Source organism: Diplotaxodon limnothrissa, linkage group LG14 (genome assembly GCF_057381915.1).
Source record: "Diplotaxodon limnothrissa isolate DT_005_m linkage group LG14, D_limnothrissa_male_GT1.1, whole genome shotgun sequence".
Lineage (NCBI taxonomy): Eukaryota > Metazoa > Chordata > Actinopteri > Cichliformes > Cichlidae > Diplotaxodon > Diplotaxodon limnothrissa.
The window spans coordinates 8,686,514-8,699,436 of NC_140609.1; the positions used below are offsets into that span (position 1 = coordinate 8,686,514).

The window sequence follows — 12,923 nt, forward strand, 5'->3', positions numbered from 1 at the left end:
AATGCATGATGCAGGGTTTCACTGACAAAAGGCTTCTCCTACAGCTCGAGTTCACTAAAGATTGCATTGGAATGGGAGAGAGATAATTCATGGGACATCTCTCTGGGAATGAACTAAATTTGGTGATCTCTTCGTCTAAGAACAACGAAAGTCATGTGATTGAGGAGCACTTTTAGAGTCATATTATCTCTTATCAGCTGTATAAAACAGGAGGTTCTGTGACAAGGCTAAGGTTAAATCACTGCACTGTGTGTGTGAGTGTGTGTGTAACTGTGTGCGTCTGTGTGTGGTTAAATGTTGTCTTCCAGTAGGGGGAGATATTACCTTATTTTTAGAGCATCAACATCATAGTCTTTTTGTTTCAGCCATGTGATTTGAGTATAGATGTGTTGTAGTGTGTGTGTGTGTGTGTGTGTGAGGGTGTATGTACGTGTGTATGTTTCAATAGGATATTGTTGTTTTGTCCCAATTTTGGCCTTTCTTGGTTGAGCGTTGCATCCTGGGTAGCTGGACGTCTATTTCCTCCTCGCTGTCATCTGACTCAGCGCTGGTGATGTCGTCCTCGTCGTCGTCTTCCTCCTCCCCCTCCTCCTCTTCGTCTTCCTCCTCCTCCTCGCTGGCTTCCTCCTCTGCAGCCTGAGGCCCCTCCAAGTTCTGTGGTAAAAAATATTTGCAAAGTTTCACAAACTTAATCATCAGACAGTAAGCAAGAAACAAGAAATGTCAGTAATTCTTCCTTTGACTGGTTTAATACAAAGGAGACATTAGAGATGGGCGGATTGATCCAAATATTGACAACATTGATACCAATTGCTGGTATTGGTATTTGGATCAATAGTGGCACAACAGGATTAATCCTTTGTTTCTATCCTTAAATAGAAATGGGATAGTATCCCACTACACACGGTCCACTGTGGGTAGCTCCTATGCTCCCTCCCTGACAGCATCCTTTTAATTCCTGAAGTTCCCTCCCTCCTACCTCCATTGGGTTCACTGTGATCGTCAGAGCAGACTCGTCCCAGGTCACGTCTGCCTCTTTAGCCGCATCTGCCAACTTCACCTCCTGCTGGTGGGTCAGGTGGATGCGGTAAATGCCCAACACTACAACCACCACCAGGGCAGCGATACACATTACTATTACCACGGTGGCAGCACTCGGTACACCTGAGAACCAAATGAAAGGAGATCAGGGATTTAATGACTTGAAATCAGAATAATTCTGTTTGGTCAGAAAATCTTCAGCATGTACTGAATCGGTTTATTCTTTCACTTTCACGGGCACAAAATACCCAGAACAGCCAGCTGAATGCTGCAGACCTTGAGAGGTACTGTACTCTAGTCCTTGATGAGAAAGCTCCAGACATCTTATAATGCACTTAAGAAGCATCTCACCATATTACTAATCTGTGCCTGCATCAGTACGCAACCCAACATCCCACCCAAAGGAGCCAAATGTTATTGTAATTTTTTTAGTGGTCTTAGGCAACAGCTATCCAGGATCTCTGTAGGTCTTTTAAAGTTTTTCTCTGGATGTTGGCCTTTTCAGTCCTTGCATCTGATCATTTTCAGAGAAATATTGGCTTGTTTTTTTAAGCCACTTAACACTGACATATGAATCATTCAAGCATAAAAAGGCACCAGACTCAAAGGATAAATAAACCAATGTTGTGTCTACACCTACCAGAGCGTCTTAGCAAAGCATTCATTCTAAACCGTATCTTTAGACACTTCGTAACTAGCAGCTTGTTACAAAAAGACATCATTTTGTCACTTTTCTTTAGCTGAATCTATGAAAACTGACAAAGATAACACAGTTTTCACAGTGTGATTCCCAAAGAGCTATTAGCTGGAAACGTGGCATATCTCGGCATGGTGTGCAGTGTGTCCTTTAAAAATTTTGAGGAAACTGGATAAGCAGAGGACAAAAGAAGTGGCAGGCTTTAAAAACTACAGCAGCAGATGATCAGTATCTGAAAGTCATATCCTTATGGAAAAGGAAGAAATCCAACAAAGACCTGACACAGGACCTGAGAGATGTATCTGGACTTTCAGCTGATTCAACTACTGTTCACTGAAGGCTCGTGAGAAATGGTCCCAGTGGAAGGATGACTGTCAAGAAGCCATTCTTAAGGAAGGGAAAAGGCTGAGATACGCCAGATTACACAAGAACTGGACTGAAAATCAGTAGCAGCACGTCTGATGAGTCCAACTTTGAAAATTCTGGTTCAAAATGCTGTCAATATGTACAAATTAGGACGATCCAACATTGACTGTCTACAGCCATCTGAAAAAGATGGTGAAGGTTCTGCCATTGTTTGGAGCAGGAAGTCAAATGTCCAATGCACTAAAAGCACATCTGTTTAGAAAAAACACAATGTGACACTATCAGTCATGGACTGGCCTCCCCAGAGCCCGGACCTTAACATTATTTAAGCAGTGTGGGATCATCAGAACAGAACAAACGATATTTTCCTAGCAAAATACAAAGATTTTGTACAGCAGTGCATAGTGAAAACAGACTGCAACATCTAGGGCTAAAAGATAGAAAGCAGAAATGGTAAGAGACAAAAAACTGTAGTGCTTTAAATGGTCACTAGAGGCAGGCTCCAAATATGAGCAGACTCCCATTTTAACTGTGTATAAAGTTATCATGTCTACAGGCTGAACTGTCTTGTTGACTTTAGCAAGACTGTTCAGGCTGAGGGAAAACTTTATGGCAGGTTACATTTTTTATAACTAACCTGTTTGGATTTTGTTAAGTACGGAGCCCCGCAGGGGACATGGGAGAAAAAAAAATTAAGACGGATTTTTGCGAGATCTCGCAAAAGTTTTGCGAGATCTCGCAAAACAAACTCGGGATCTCGCAAAAGTTTTGCGAGATCTCGCAAAAGTTTTAGCCGCCAGCTCGAAGCCGACCGGGAGGTCGAGGCACGATGTGCCGGGAAAGCGGTGTTCCTCCCGGCTGTAGTAGGTCTTGACCTCCCATTAGCTTCGAGATGGTGGGTGTCAGATCTCCGAAAACGTCGGAGCACTTTTGCAAATATGTGATGTCTTGTAAACCGAGCAGATATCTGACGTTTACACAACTACATTCACGCCTCAAAATATCTTAAAAGTGTATTTTGTGACCCAGAAAGAGTAATATTACAACTAAGTAGCTGCCGCCATTGTTGGAGTTCAACTTTTGCGAGATCTCGCAAAAGTTTTGCGAGATCCCGAGTTAGTTTTGCGAGATCTCGCATGTCTCCCATGTCCCCTGCGGGGCTCCGTAGTTAAGCCTTAAAAAGTCTTAAAAAGCCTTAAAAAGTCAATCGATTGACAGGTTTGGACAGCTTTCTGCCAGCCCTGCTAGTTCAAGTCACGGAACTGGGTTTGCGCTGCTGATGCCTCTTCACTTCAATAATATGGGACATAAGTGCACTTTCTGTGCGCTACAGACCATGCAAGAAGTTTGTGCTCCAGTTTTGGTGCATGAAATTCGGCAAACATTTTGATAGTCTGTTCAAACTAATTAGCAGGTCTCTGTGCTGCACCCAAATAGTTTGTGGGGGTACCAGCTGGTGCTACACCTTGTAGCCTAAATATGGTCACTTACTGGGTGAAAAAGTGGATGAAATATTAAAATTTTAATTCAATTTTTCCTCTATATGATCAACACATGAAACGTTTCTCTTTGCTGCCACTAAACATAAGAAAGCATTGCTAGTTGCTTGCTGTTTAAATATGGTTTAAAATTGTGGTTTTTGTGTTTATAAGGGAATTGTTAGAACATGAAAACAAACTTCAAAAAGACCAAATTTAAAAACTCAGTTGTCATCCTGCAGCTCCCCCTACTCCTCATGTGTTTAGTGGCTCTGCCCCCCCACCAGCTTTAAACACATTTAGATCTGGCCTGTATGCAGCACATGACTGCAAAGATATATCATAGACCCTTTTAGTACCATACCCACAACACAGACTGAGGGATTTCTCTTGAACTAAAATGTTTATTTCATCCACTCTGATCTCGAGCCTACTGAACTAACACGACATCTCTGCGCCTGCCCTCTCCCCACGAGTCCCTCCTGTGTGTGTGTGTATGTGTGTGTGTGCGTGCTCGCTTGCTTAACGAGGTTGAGGCTCACAGAGGACTCTTCAATTGATCATTTGATTCGCTCTAGCTCCTAGATTTTCACATTAAATCCACGGGCTTTGATCTTCACATCTTCTTGAACCTTCATGTAACTTGTGTGTCTGTACGCACACCATGTGACACACATCTTGCCGTTTGCTAATACTCTACATACGTCAGGCCGTCTGAAACATTAGACAAAATCGCGTCACAGGTGTAAAAATGTATTGAAACATTTTATTTGTCACGTATGGCTCGGCGATTGCCCACCATCCACCTCCCTCTGCGCTCCCCTGACCTCCTTTTCACACACACCCTCCAACTCTCTGAGCCGTTAACAGCATCGGCCACTGAACTCTCCAGGACTCTAAGTAGAATCCATTAGAGTGTGATGAATAATTAAATCTCATGTGTTAGATTAAGACCAATGTCTCTCCTCCTCTCCATGTTTTTTTTTTAACTTCAGATCACTCATGTGCTCAGGAGGAGGGTAAGAAGCCTGCTGCATCATTTGGGAGGGCCTCAATCACGGAGAGGCGCAGAGTAGGAAAGCAGCAGTCTGATGAGCGCTGCGATAAACAAACTAGAAAGCGGAACGGAGCGTTCCCTTGGATCTCGCTATGTTTACCCTGGGATGGATGGCTGACAGAAAAACTCTTCACAGGCACAGCAGAGGCTCCTGAGTCTGAGTCTCAGCATTTCACCCTCTGTCTCTCATGGTTTCCTTTGAGAGGCAGTGTTTTGTCAAGTTTACGTCGACACTTTTTCCACATTTGAATTTTCCCATTTTCTAAGCTGAGCAGTCATGTATGCAACTAATCCAAGACTCCTAATACTTTTTACTTCTGTATTATAACTTTAAGCTGTCAGGGTCCTGGGACTGGGCGACCCAGGATCCCTGAGCAGTCATGTATTATATTATTATTATTATTATTGTTGTGTATTTTGGTGTTGCTCCCCCTTCCCTGTGCTTGTGTATATGTGTGTGTGGGTGGCTGAGCACTTGTTTATAGGCGGCGTCAGGCCTGGAGGGTGTGGCCCTGCAAGGGGACTGGCCACACCCGAAGCCACACACCTGCTGCTGATCAGGCCTCGTCGGGGGAGCTACTTAAGAGAGTCTTGGAGCTCCCACCGACGCGGGATCATTGCTTGGGACTCCACGTTAGTTACCCAGTTTAGGTTTTGGTCGTGTAGTGTATGCCTGCCATTGTTCAGTGTCCTGACTACTGCCGCTATTGTTTCCCGCAGGAGGAGCGTGGAAGGCTTAAGGAGCAGCGAGCACCGGGAGTGCAGACACGGGAGCAGAGAGCACTTGGAGGACACGACACGGGAGTCTGGGGAAAAACACGGGGATTTATTGTTGTTTGATATCACCTTCTGTAAATAAACACACTGTCTATACGTAGAGCACCGCGCCTGGGTCCTCCTTCCCCACTCCTTCCACGGTGTGCCATACCGTGACATAAGCTTTGTAGCTGTGCCTTGTTTATAATGCTTTACCTTTATTGATTTCCTTTTTTTTCATGTCTCAAAATGACTTGACAACTGTCAAAAATGCAAGTTTTTGCTCTCAACTGTCAGTCAAACAATATTTCATGAACTTTACTCAGAACCTTCTTGCTTCTTTGACTTCTTTCACCACTCGTATGTTCGTTTTTTCCGATTAAAACTCACTGCATTACCCGATTTGTGGAAATACTAATTTCTATCACTGCAAACCCCACACGATGAACGCTTTGTGCGTAAGATCATTTAAGCAGCGCTCTGTGCCCCCCTCCAGGATCTGTGCTATACTTCAGTCATTAACACTGCAATATGAGGGCAGGAGTCAGGGTAACTAATGCCAAACTATTTCTGCAGGGTAGTTTAATTAAAAATGTCTCTTAGTGACTAATTTCCCTATCAATGTGTGGAGCTCTATTTGAAGTTCCTGCGCTGCCACATGTGCCAGCTACAGTGGCTGATAATGCTCGTCTTTGTCATAGAAAGACTGAGTTTGAGTCCCTGAATTTATTTGGAGTTTGAGGAGTTTCTCTCTTTTCCTGCTATTTGTTGCATGGTTACGGTGAAATACTGTGCTGTGATGACCCCGCCCACTTTGCCTGGTCTGCTCTTCCTTTTTCTCGTTTTGTGTAGAAGACAGACAGACATTGTTAAAACGGGCTGATTTGTTTGGTTTTGTTTGGTTTTCTTTCTTTTAAACATCTCCACCACATACCTGCATTCACAGGTACTCACCACATGACCCATTTAGCCACTCCACATTTCTTTTGAGTTTTTGTTCCAGGAGTGTTAAACCTCAATATTACTGAAGCAGACTCTATGTAGCTTCAGAATGAACCCCTAACAACCACAATCTTTCTTCAACTGTCCTCTATTCACTATAGAGTACTAATACCTGCAATAGAGTGATAACTCAGAATGTGTAGTAAGACAGTCTGTTCAAACATTGCATTTGTGCATGCAGAGGGCTTTGTAACTAACAGCTTAACCTATAGCAGCTGGTAGTGATGGGATTTCCGGCTCTTTTTAGAGAACCGGCTCTTTCGGTTCGGCTCACTAAAAAGAGCCGGCTCTTTCGGCTCCGAACCGGCTCTTCAGGTTGTTTTGTTGCTTTAATTAATTTATTATTAACAATAATATAAAATTATGCACAAAAGGAATTACTAACGTAAAAACAAGTGGTTTTATTTATATATGTTTATATATAAATATATGCGGTGGCCCCTAGAGACAAAACACGTACAAACTCCAAAACACATTTCTAGCATGAACTGAACTTCCAAAGCAGAGCTACTAGATCACTTAAATTACACAATTGAAAGCATGTGTGTATTGTTTGTGTATTTATACACAGGCACTCATATATATATTCAAATAATTTAAAAAAAAGTTCATTTACCTGTTATTACCACACACCAAATCCGGTCATTGGTACTTGCTGGCTTGTGTAGCCACAAGATAACAAAGGCTCAACACTGCGCCCAGCATCCTGGAGCACTTCTGTTGTTCTTTTGTACGTGTTTTGAGTTTTTATGTGCTTCTGAGTTTTTATATGCTTCTGAGTTTTTACATGCTTCGGAGTTTGTACGTGTTTTTACGTGTTTTGGAGTTTTTACGTGTTTTGGAGTTTGTACGTGTTTTGGAGTTTGTACATGCTTCAGAGTTCGTACGTGATTTGAAGTTTGTATGTGCTTTGTCTCTAGGGGCCACCGTAAATATACTTTTATTTATTCACTCCACATAAAATGTAATAAATAAATCATCTAATACAAAAATCAACTATTCACATTTCAAGTTTTAACTATTTACATTTTCAGCTTTTTCCTTTCACAAATTTAAAGTGAAAAGAACACAAAACACTGCAAACCACAACACAATTAAATATAAATTATAATATGAAAACTAAAAGAACATGCATATTCTCTGTCATATGGACCTGCATGAATAAACTTTCTCAATCCTTTATCATCTGCAACCGAAAATAGTTGTGGATGATTACTATACCTTTCTAATGTTGTTGTCCCTGCCTCTCTTTCTCTCTCTCTGGCTCTGTTCCTGTGCTACTGAGTGTAACTACCGCCCCTCCCCCCTCTGCCCAGCGTAAAGCACAAGGCTCGCGTGCAGAGTGAAGCGGAAAAAAAGTGCGAGAGAGAGGCTGAGAGAAAGAAAAAAACAAACAAACCACGTGACGGCTCGCGATAAGGAGCCGGCTCGCGTCGTTCACGTCAAAGAGTCGGCTCTAAGAGCCATTTCGTTCGCGAACGACCCATCACTAGCAGCTGGCTACAATAATCTTCAGGGATTCATTTACTTCTACAGCTACTTTCAAGTCCTGTTCGGTATGGAATTTAGTTTACTGGTACATGCCCATACTACAGTACTGTTTGTTCTGTCTGTGCTGTTGGCAAACTTATACTTATCAATAGAAAAGCGTCTGGACTTCTTTAAGTTACTTGAAGACGTTTCACCTCTCATCCGAGAAGCTTCTTCAGTTCTAAGGTCAAATGGTGGGGAGTCCCAGATTTAAACCTAGTGGGAGTATCCCCCCACAGAGGGACAAAAGGACCCCCTGATGATCCTCTAATCGCCTGAGCCAAGGTGTGAAACTGGGTGTGGGTCCCAATCAGCCAGAGTTTCGGGTGAGTTCATTGTGAAACCTGGCCCCACCTTATCATGCGAATTCCTGAGGTCAGATGGCCCAGGATGTGAGTGGTCCCAGGTTTAAATCTGGGACTCCCCACCATTTGACCTTAAAACTGAAGAAGCTTCTCGGATGAGAGGTGAAACGTCTTCAAGTAACTTAAAGAAGTCCAGACGCTTTTCTTTGCAAGATCCTTTGACTACGATGACCTGGATGACTGAGAACCTTCACAGACATATACTTATCAATATACTTGATCACATTAAGAAAAGCAGAATATGGGTTGGAGATGTTTATATGGGTCATGTTAGCCTGGTGCTAGTTGGTGGCAGCTTTTGTGGATATAAATGAGATGGTACTGTCATGAAATCGAAATGACAGGATGCTTTCATGAGGCCTTACAGGTGTATAAAAGGTAAAAACAGGTCATTTGGATGGTGGTTGCCCAGCAACATGATAGGATTAATATATAACATGCATAATTCAGATGTGTTATATACAAATTAGATGTTACTGTTATGAAATCAAAATGGTGGTTTTATAAGTTGTTATAGGTACATAAATGGTAGGTGGTTGCTAGGCAACCTGATGTTTTTCTAACATCTGACATAGTTAAAACCCAACAGGTGCCAAGTATGGTTGCTCAACTCCTGATGATCTAGGAGGAGTTCATGGGCAGGCAGAGATTTCATGTAATAAAATAAGATGTTTCAGTTTTTGGTGACCTAAAATGTTTCTTTCACTTTGGACCTTTTGCTTTTTACCTTAATCCATTTCAGGTTTTTCACTGGCCTAGAATTGCTTTAACAGGTTGTTTCTGATGCTAATGACACCATAACTCTGGTTTATATTAAAAATAAAACCTGTCTTCCTGTCTATCGCAACAATAATGTATTAATAATCATAATCTATCCTGGCTGAAGGTGACATTAAAAAATTGTAAACAATCCACCCCAGTTGCTTTTTTCTTACCCGAGCTGTGGATGGGGTACAGATCCTGGATCATGGACGGATGGTGGACCACCTGCACGTACGGAGGTGGAGCTACCACGTGATTGACGTGTTCCCGTGCTTCTCCACTGTGCAGGATGCTCACCTAGGTTGGGGACACATGAAGCAGGAGTGAGGATTTTAGAAAGTATGCCCATCAAAATAAACATTTTACAACATTCAATGTTTACCTGCACAACCAAAAAAGCCTCAACTCTAACGACTGATATTATAATCAGTGACAAATGAAAATGAAAATGGAATAAATGTGGAAGCAAATTTATGCTTGGATATTTTAGGAGACAGAACCAAATCAATACTTGAGTGTGAACACCAGGGATGGATCAATAAGTCAAACCTTTCTCAGAGTAGGGACAGATGCACAAAGAACAGGTGTGTGTGTGTGTGTGTGTTAATGTGAGGCCTACTCTGACTTTGGTGTTCAAAGTTGCACTGAGGCCTCTTTAGACATGTTTAAGTCTTTTACAGCCTGGGTATTTTAGACGGTATTTTGCTACTAAGAGGCTGAAGTGGCACAGCTGGAAGGCTTGTTGAGGTTCTTTTTTAAATTCGCCCTGAAAGTTAAAGTGGAGACCTCAGCTGAGTCAGCTCAGTCACTTTGCCAGTTCAAGCACTTTGCTTCACTTGGTAGTAAAAAGCAACACGATCTCTAGTGGCACTTAGTGATATTAATGATTTTTGAGCATAATGTACATCTGTTTTATTCAAGCTGCTTGTCAGTTACATCTTCTTACATTGCCTTTTAGAAATACTTGAAGCTTGTCTGGGAGTGGGCGGGCTGAGTAAAATTAAAAGCACTGGGTATAAATGCATTAACCTGAATAATTATAGTCCAGCCCATTAAAAACAAATTTTCATACACTTAAAATATTAATTTTAACAATCATACAGTTTGCTTTTGATTAATGAACAAGTCATTGTCTTTACATCATAAAAACTGAATGCAAATTTTCACACAGTTGTGTAAAAACAAATTAAACTGTCATTTGATGAAGAACAGAAGAAAGTCCTTACATCTGGACTGCAAGAACTTGTTAATGTTTGGCATATTGCTTTAAAAGATAATTCTAGTTTATTTCAACCTTTAATATTCCGATTAAAAAATGGCAAACGTGGCTACACTGGTCACCCAAACTTTATAGGTTCTCCCTTCATTGTAGGCGTAAATGTGTGGCAGAAAATAGTATGTTGATGCAGCTACCATGATCAATAGAGCCTTGACCACCACATGGATAGGAAACATGGAGGGTTTATATGAAAAGGGATTATAATGTATAACAAAATTCTCAGGTGATTATCAAACTAACTGGAGATTCAATTTCCGTCTAAACAGATAGTTTCAGCTATACTCAACACATTCCCAAAGTCCCAGAGAGCCACGACACACTTAAAAACCTGAAAATCTCATGGGGCCTACCCGTTCTCATTCTAATTAAAATACACAAGAAAGCGATGCATTTCCATTTTATTCAAAATACATAAACAGCACAGGCTGTTGGCTATAAGCTGCTAATGCTTTCCAGTCACATACAAGGCTGATGGGACACAAACTTCAGTACAAGAGCAGTAAATTCACAAACTAACCACCTCCTATTAATGAACTCTAGTTTTAACTTTTTATATAAATATGTAATTCTACATACTCGTAATTTCAAACTGAATTTATGTCATCGCTGTGACCCACCTGCAGTACCTTCACTAAAGCAGAGATTCCCTGGTCCATATTTTGGGAATCTCTACATTAGTGGACAGTAACAATGCTCCCGTAAGGTTTTTTTCTAGAATGGTCAACAGGTGAATTCACTACACAAATTTTAAAATAATCCATTATGGTTTTCCTTATTTTCTATGTATACTTTTAATGATGGCTGCTCTCGTTAGACGTTCATACTTCCACATAATGACGTGAATGTAATGTATACAAGTAATCCTTTAGTCCTCGCTTTTGAAGAGTACCTTTCAACTCTCAGATCTGTGAAGTGACAAAAGTGGGGATTTATTTTTTTAATTAGGCCTTTATTTATCCAGGCAAAAATCTAATTGAGATTAAAAATCTCATTTCCAAGAGAGACCTGGCATCTAAACCATGTAATGGATACAATTAACATGGCTATCTCAGGCACCCAACTCCTGCTGTTCTAAACCTTCTGTTTGCAAGTGGCAGCCAATCAGGAGAAAGCTACAGTATCTTAAAGGGAGAGAAGAAGAACTGCTTGAATCAGACAGAGGATGAACTGAAAGGACAAATATGATATAAATACATCTTATTAAAATCTTTTCTTTATTAAATATGGATTACTTTGACAGATGCCAAAAATAAGTATGAAGAGGATCCTATCTGTGATTCACACTGACCTCAAGGCTGAACTCATTGCTGGTGTAGCGTCCGTTGAGCTCTGAACAGGTGAGGCGAAAACGCCTCTCTGTTAGCTGCCCGGGACGCCAGTTGTAGTAGCGCACCTCTCGGATCACCTGCTCATAGTTGGACATGGAGTCCACGCCTGTGGAAGGAGAGAGAGACAGCACAGGTTTGTCCAGCTAGTATATGTAGTAGTGGTAGATAGGAGCCAGCTAAAAAGGCATCAGTAACCTACCGTATATGGACATGCCAGAGGTGGAGTTGGTTGCATCAAGGTGTTTTCCAAGCAGAGCGCTTCGTTGCAGTTGGAGAGATTCGTGCTCTGGGCTCAGCTCCTCCCCCAGCACCAGGACATCACAGTAGTCTAAGTTATGAATGATCTCCTCCATCACTCCAGGTCGATGTGCTACACACATAGACACACACACACATGCAATTTGCTATAATTTGCCCCCTCTGATGCTCATCCCAGAGGGCAACTAAAGAAGATCAGCATCAGTTTGCTTTCAGCTCACTCCATCCTGTGTTTTACCAGCCGAAGATAGCGTTGGTATTATAACTTAGTGTTTGAGGTCAATTTCTATTTTTAGTTCCGAATATGCTGTTACTGCTAATGAGCTCCACTGCAGCTCGTTTCCATTCCTGCTTCTCAGGTGGTTATTTTAGCTCAGCTTCCTTTGTTCTAATCTCACAGAATGATCCAAACTAATAATCAAATACGCGGTGCCAAACACGGCCAGCGTGAATGAATGTACCGTTAATTGTCACATTTCAGCAGTCTAATTGCTGCTGCCATGCCAAAAAATGTGTGTGGAAGAAAACGGTGCACGCTTTGAAGAACCATAATTCGAACAGCACAGGACACAACACCTACTCCTACTCCCACTCCCAGGCTCCAATTACCCATGAACTCTCTGAACACAGTCAGCGCTGTGAGCTGCTGTGGTACCGTGTTCCTGCAGACAGCTCCCATCACAGCATTTCTGGGTGGCTGCTGGGGCTCTTTGACAGTCTGCTAAGCACTAGCCTCCACCTCTCAGCTGCTACCCAGCTTTCTCCCTCGCTGTAGATTCCCAAGGGAGGAAACCAGCTATGCCCCTTTTATCAGCTCCCCAGTTGAGAAGGACAGACACTGTATGTTGTGTGTCTGTGTTTGTGGGGAGACTGATGCAGCCGAGAAAAGGTAGGAAAGTGAGCAAAACGGGGAAAAAAATTTGGGTCCTAGAAGTAAAGGTATGTATGCTTTTTGTGAATGAATTACATTTTCTTTCCCTCAAAGTGCTCTGTAGTTCACGATA

The 12,923-nt window shown here is 41.9% G+C and overlaps 1 protein-coding gene across 1 annotated transcript in view; it reads right to left on the reverse strand.

The window, feature by feature from the left end:
- Window positions 1–441: 441 nt before the first annotated feature.
- LOC146618336 (calsyntenin-2-like) overlaps window positions 442–12,923 on the reverse strand; it is a 245,815-nt gene continuing 233,333 nt past the window's right edge. Inside the window, exons 13-17 of the mRNA XM_085371494.1 lie at window positions 11,861–12,031; window positions 11,622–11,767; window positions 9,228–9,351; window positions 980–1,164; window positions 442–654 (exon numbers count right to left, since the gene is read on the reverse strand). Coding sequence (XP_085227620.1) covers window positions 442–654; window positions 980–1,164; window positions 9,228–9,351; window positions 11,622–11,767; window positions 11,861–12,031 — 839 coding nt within the window. The remainder of the gene's footprint in view (window positions 655–979; window positions 1,165–9,227; window positions 9,352–11,621; window positions 11,768–11,860; window positions 12,032–12,923) is intronic.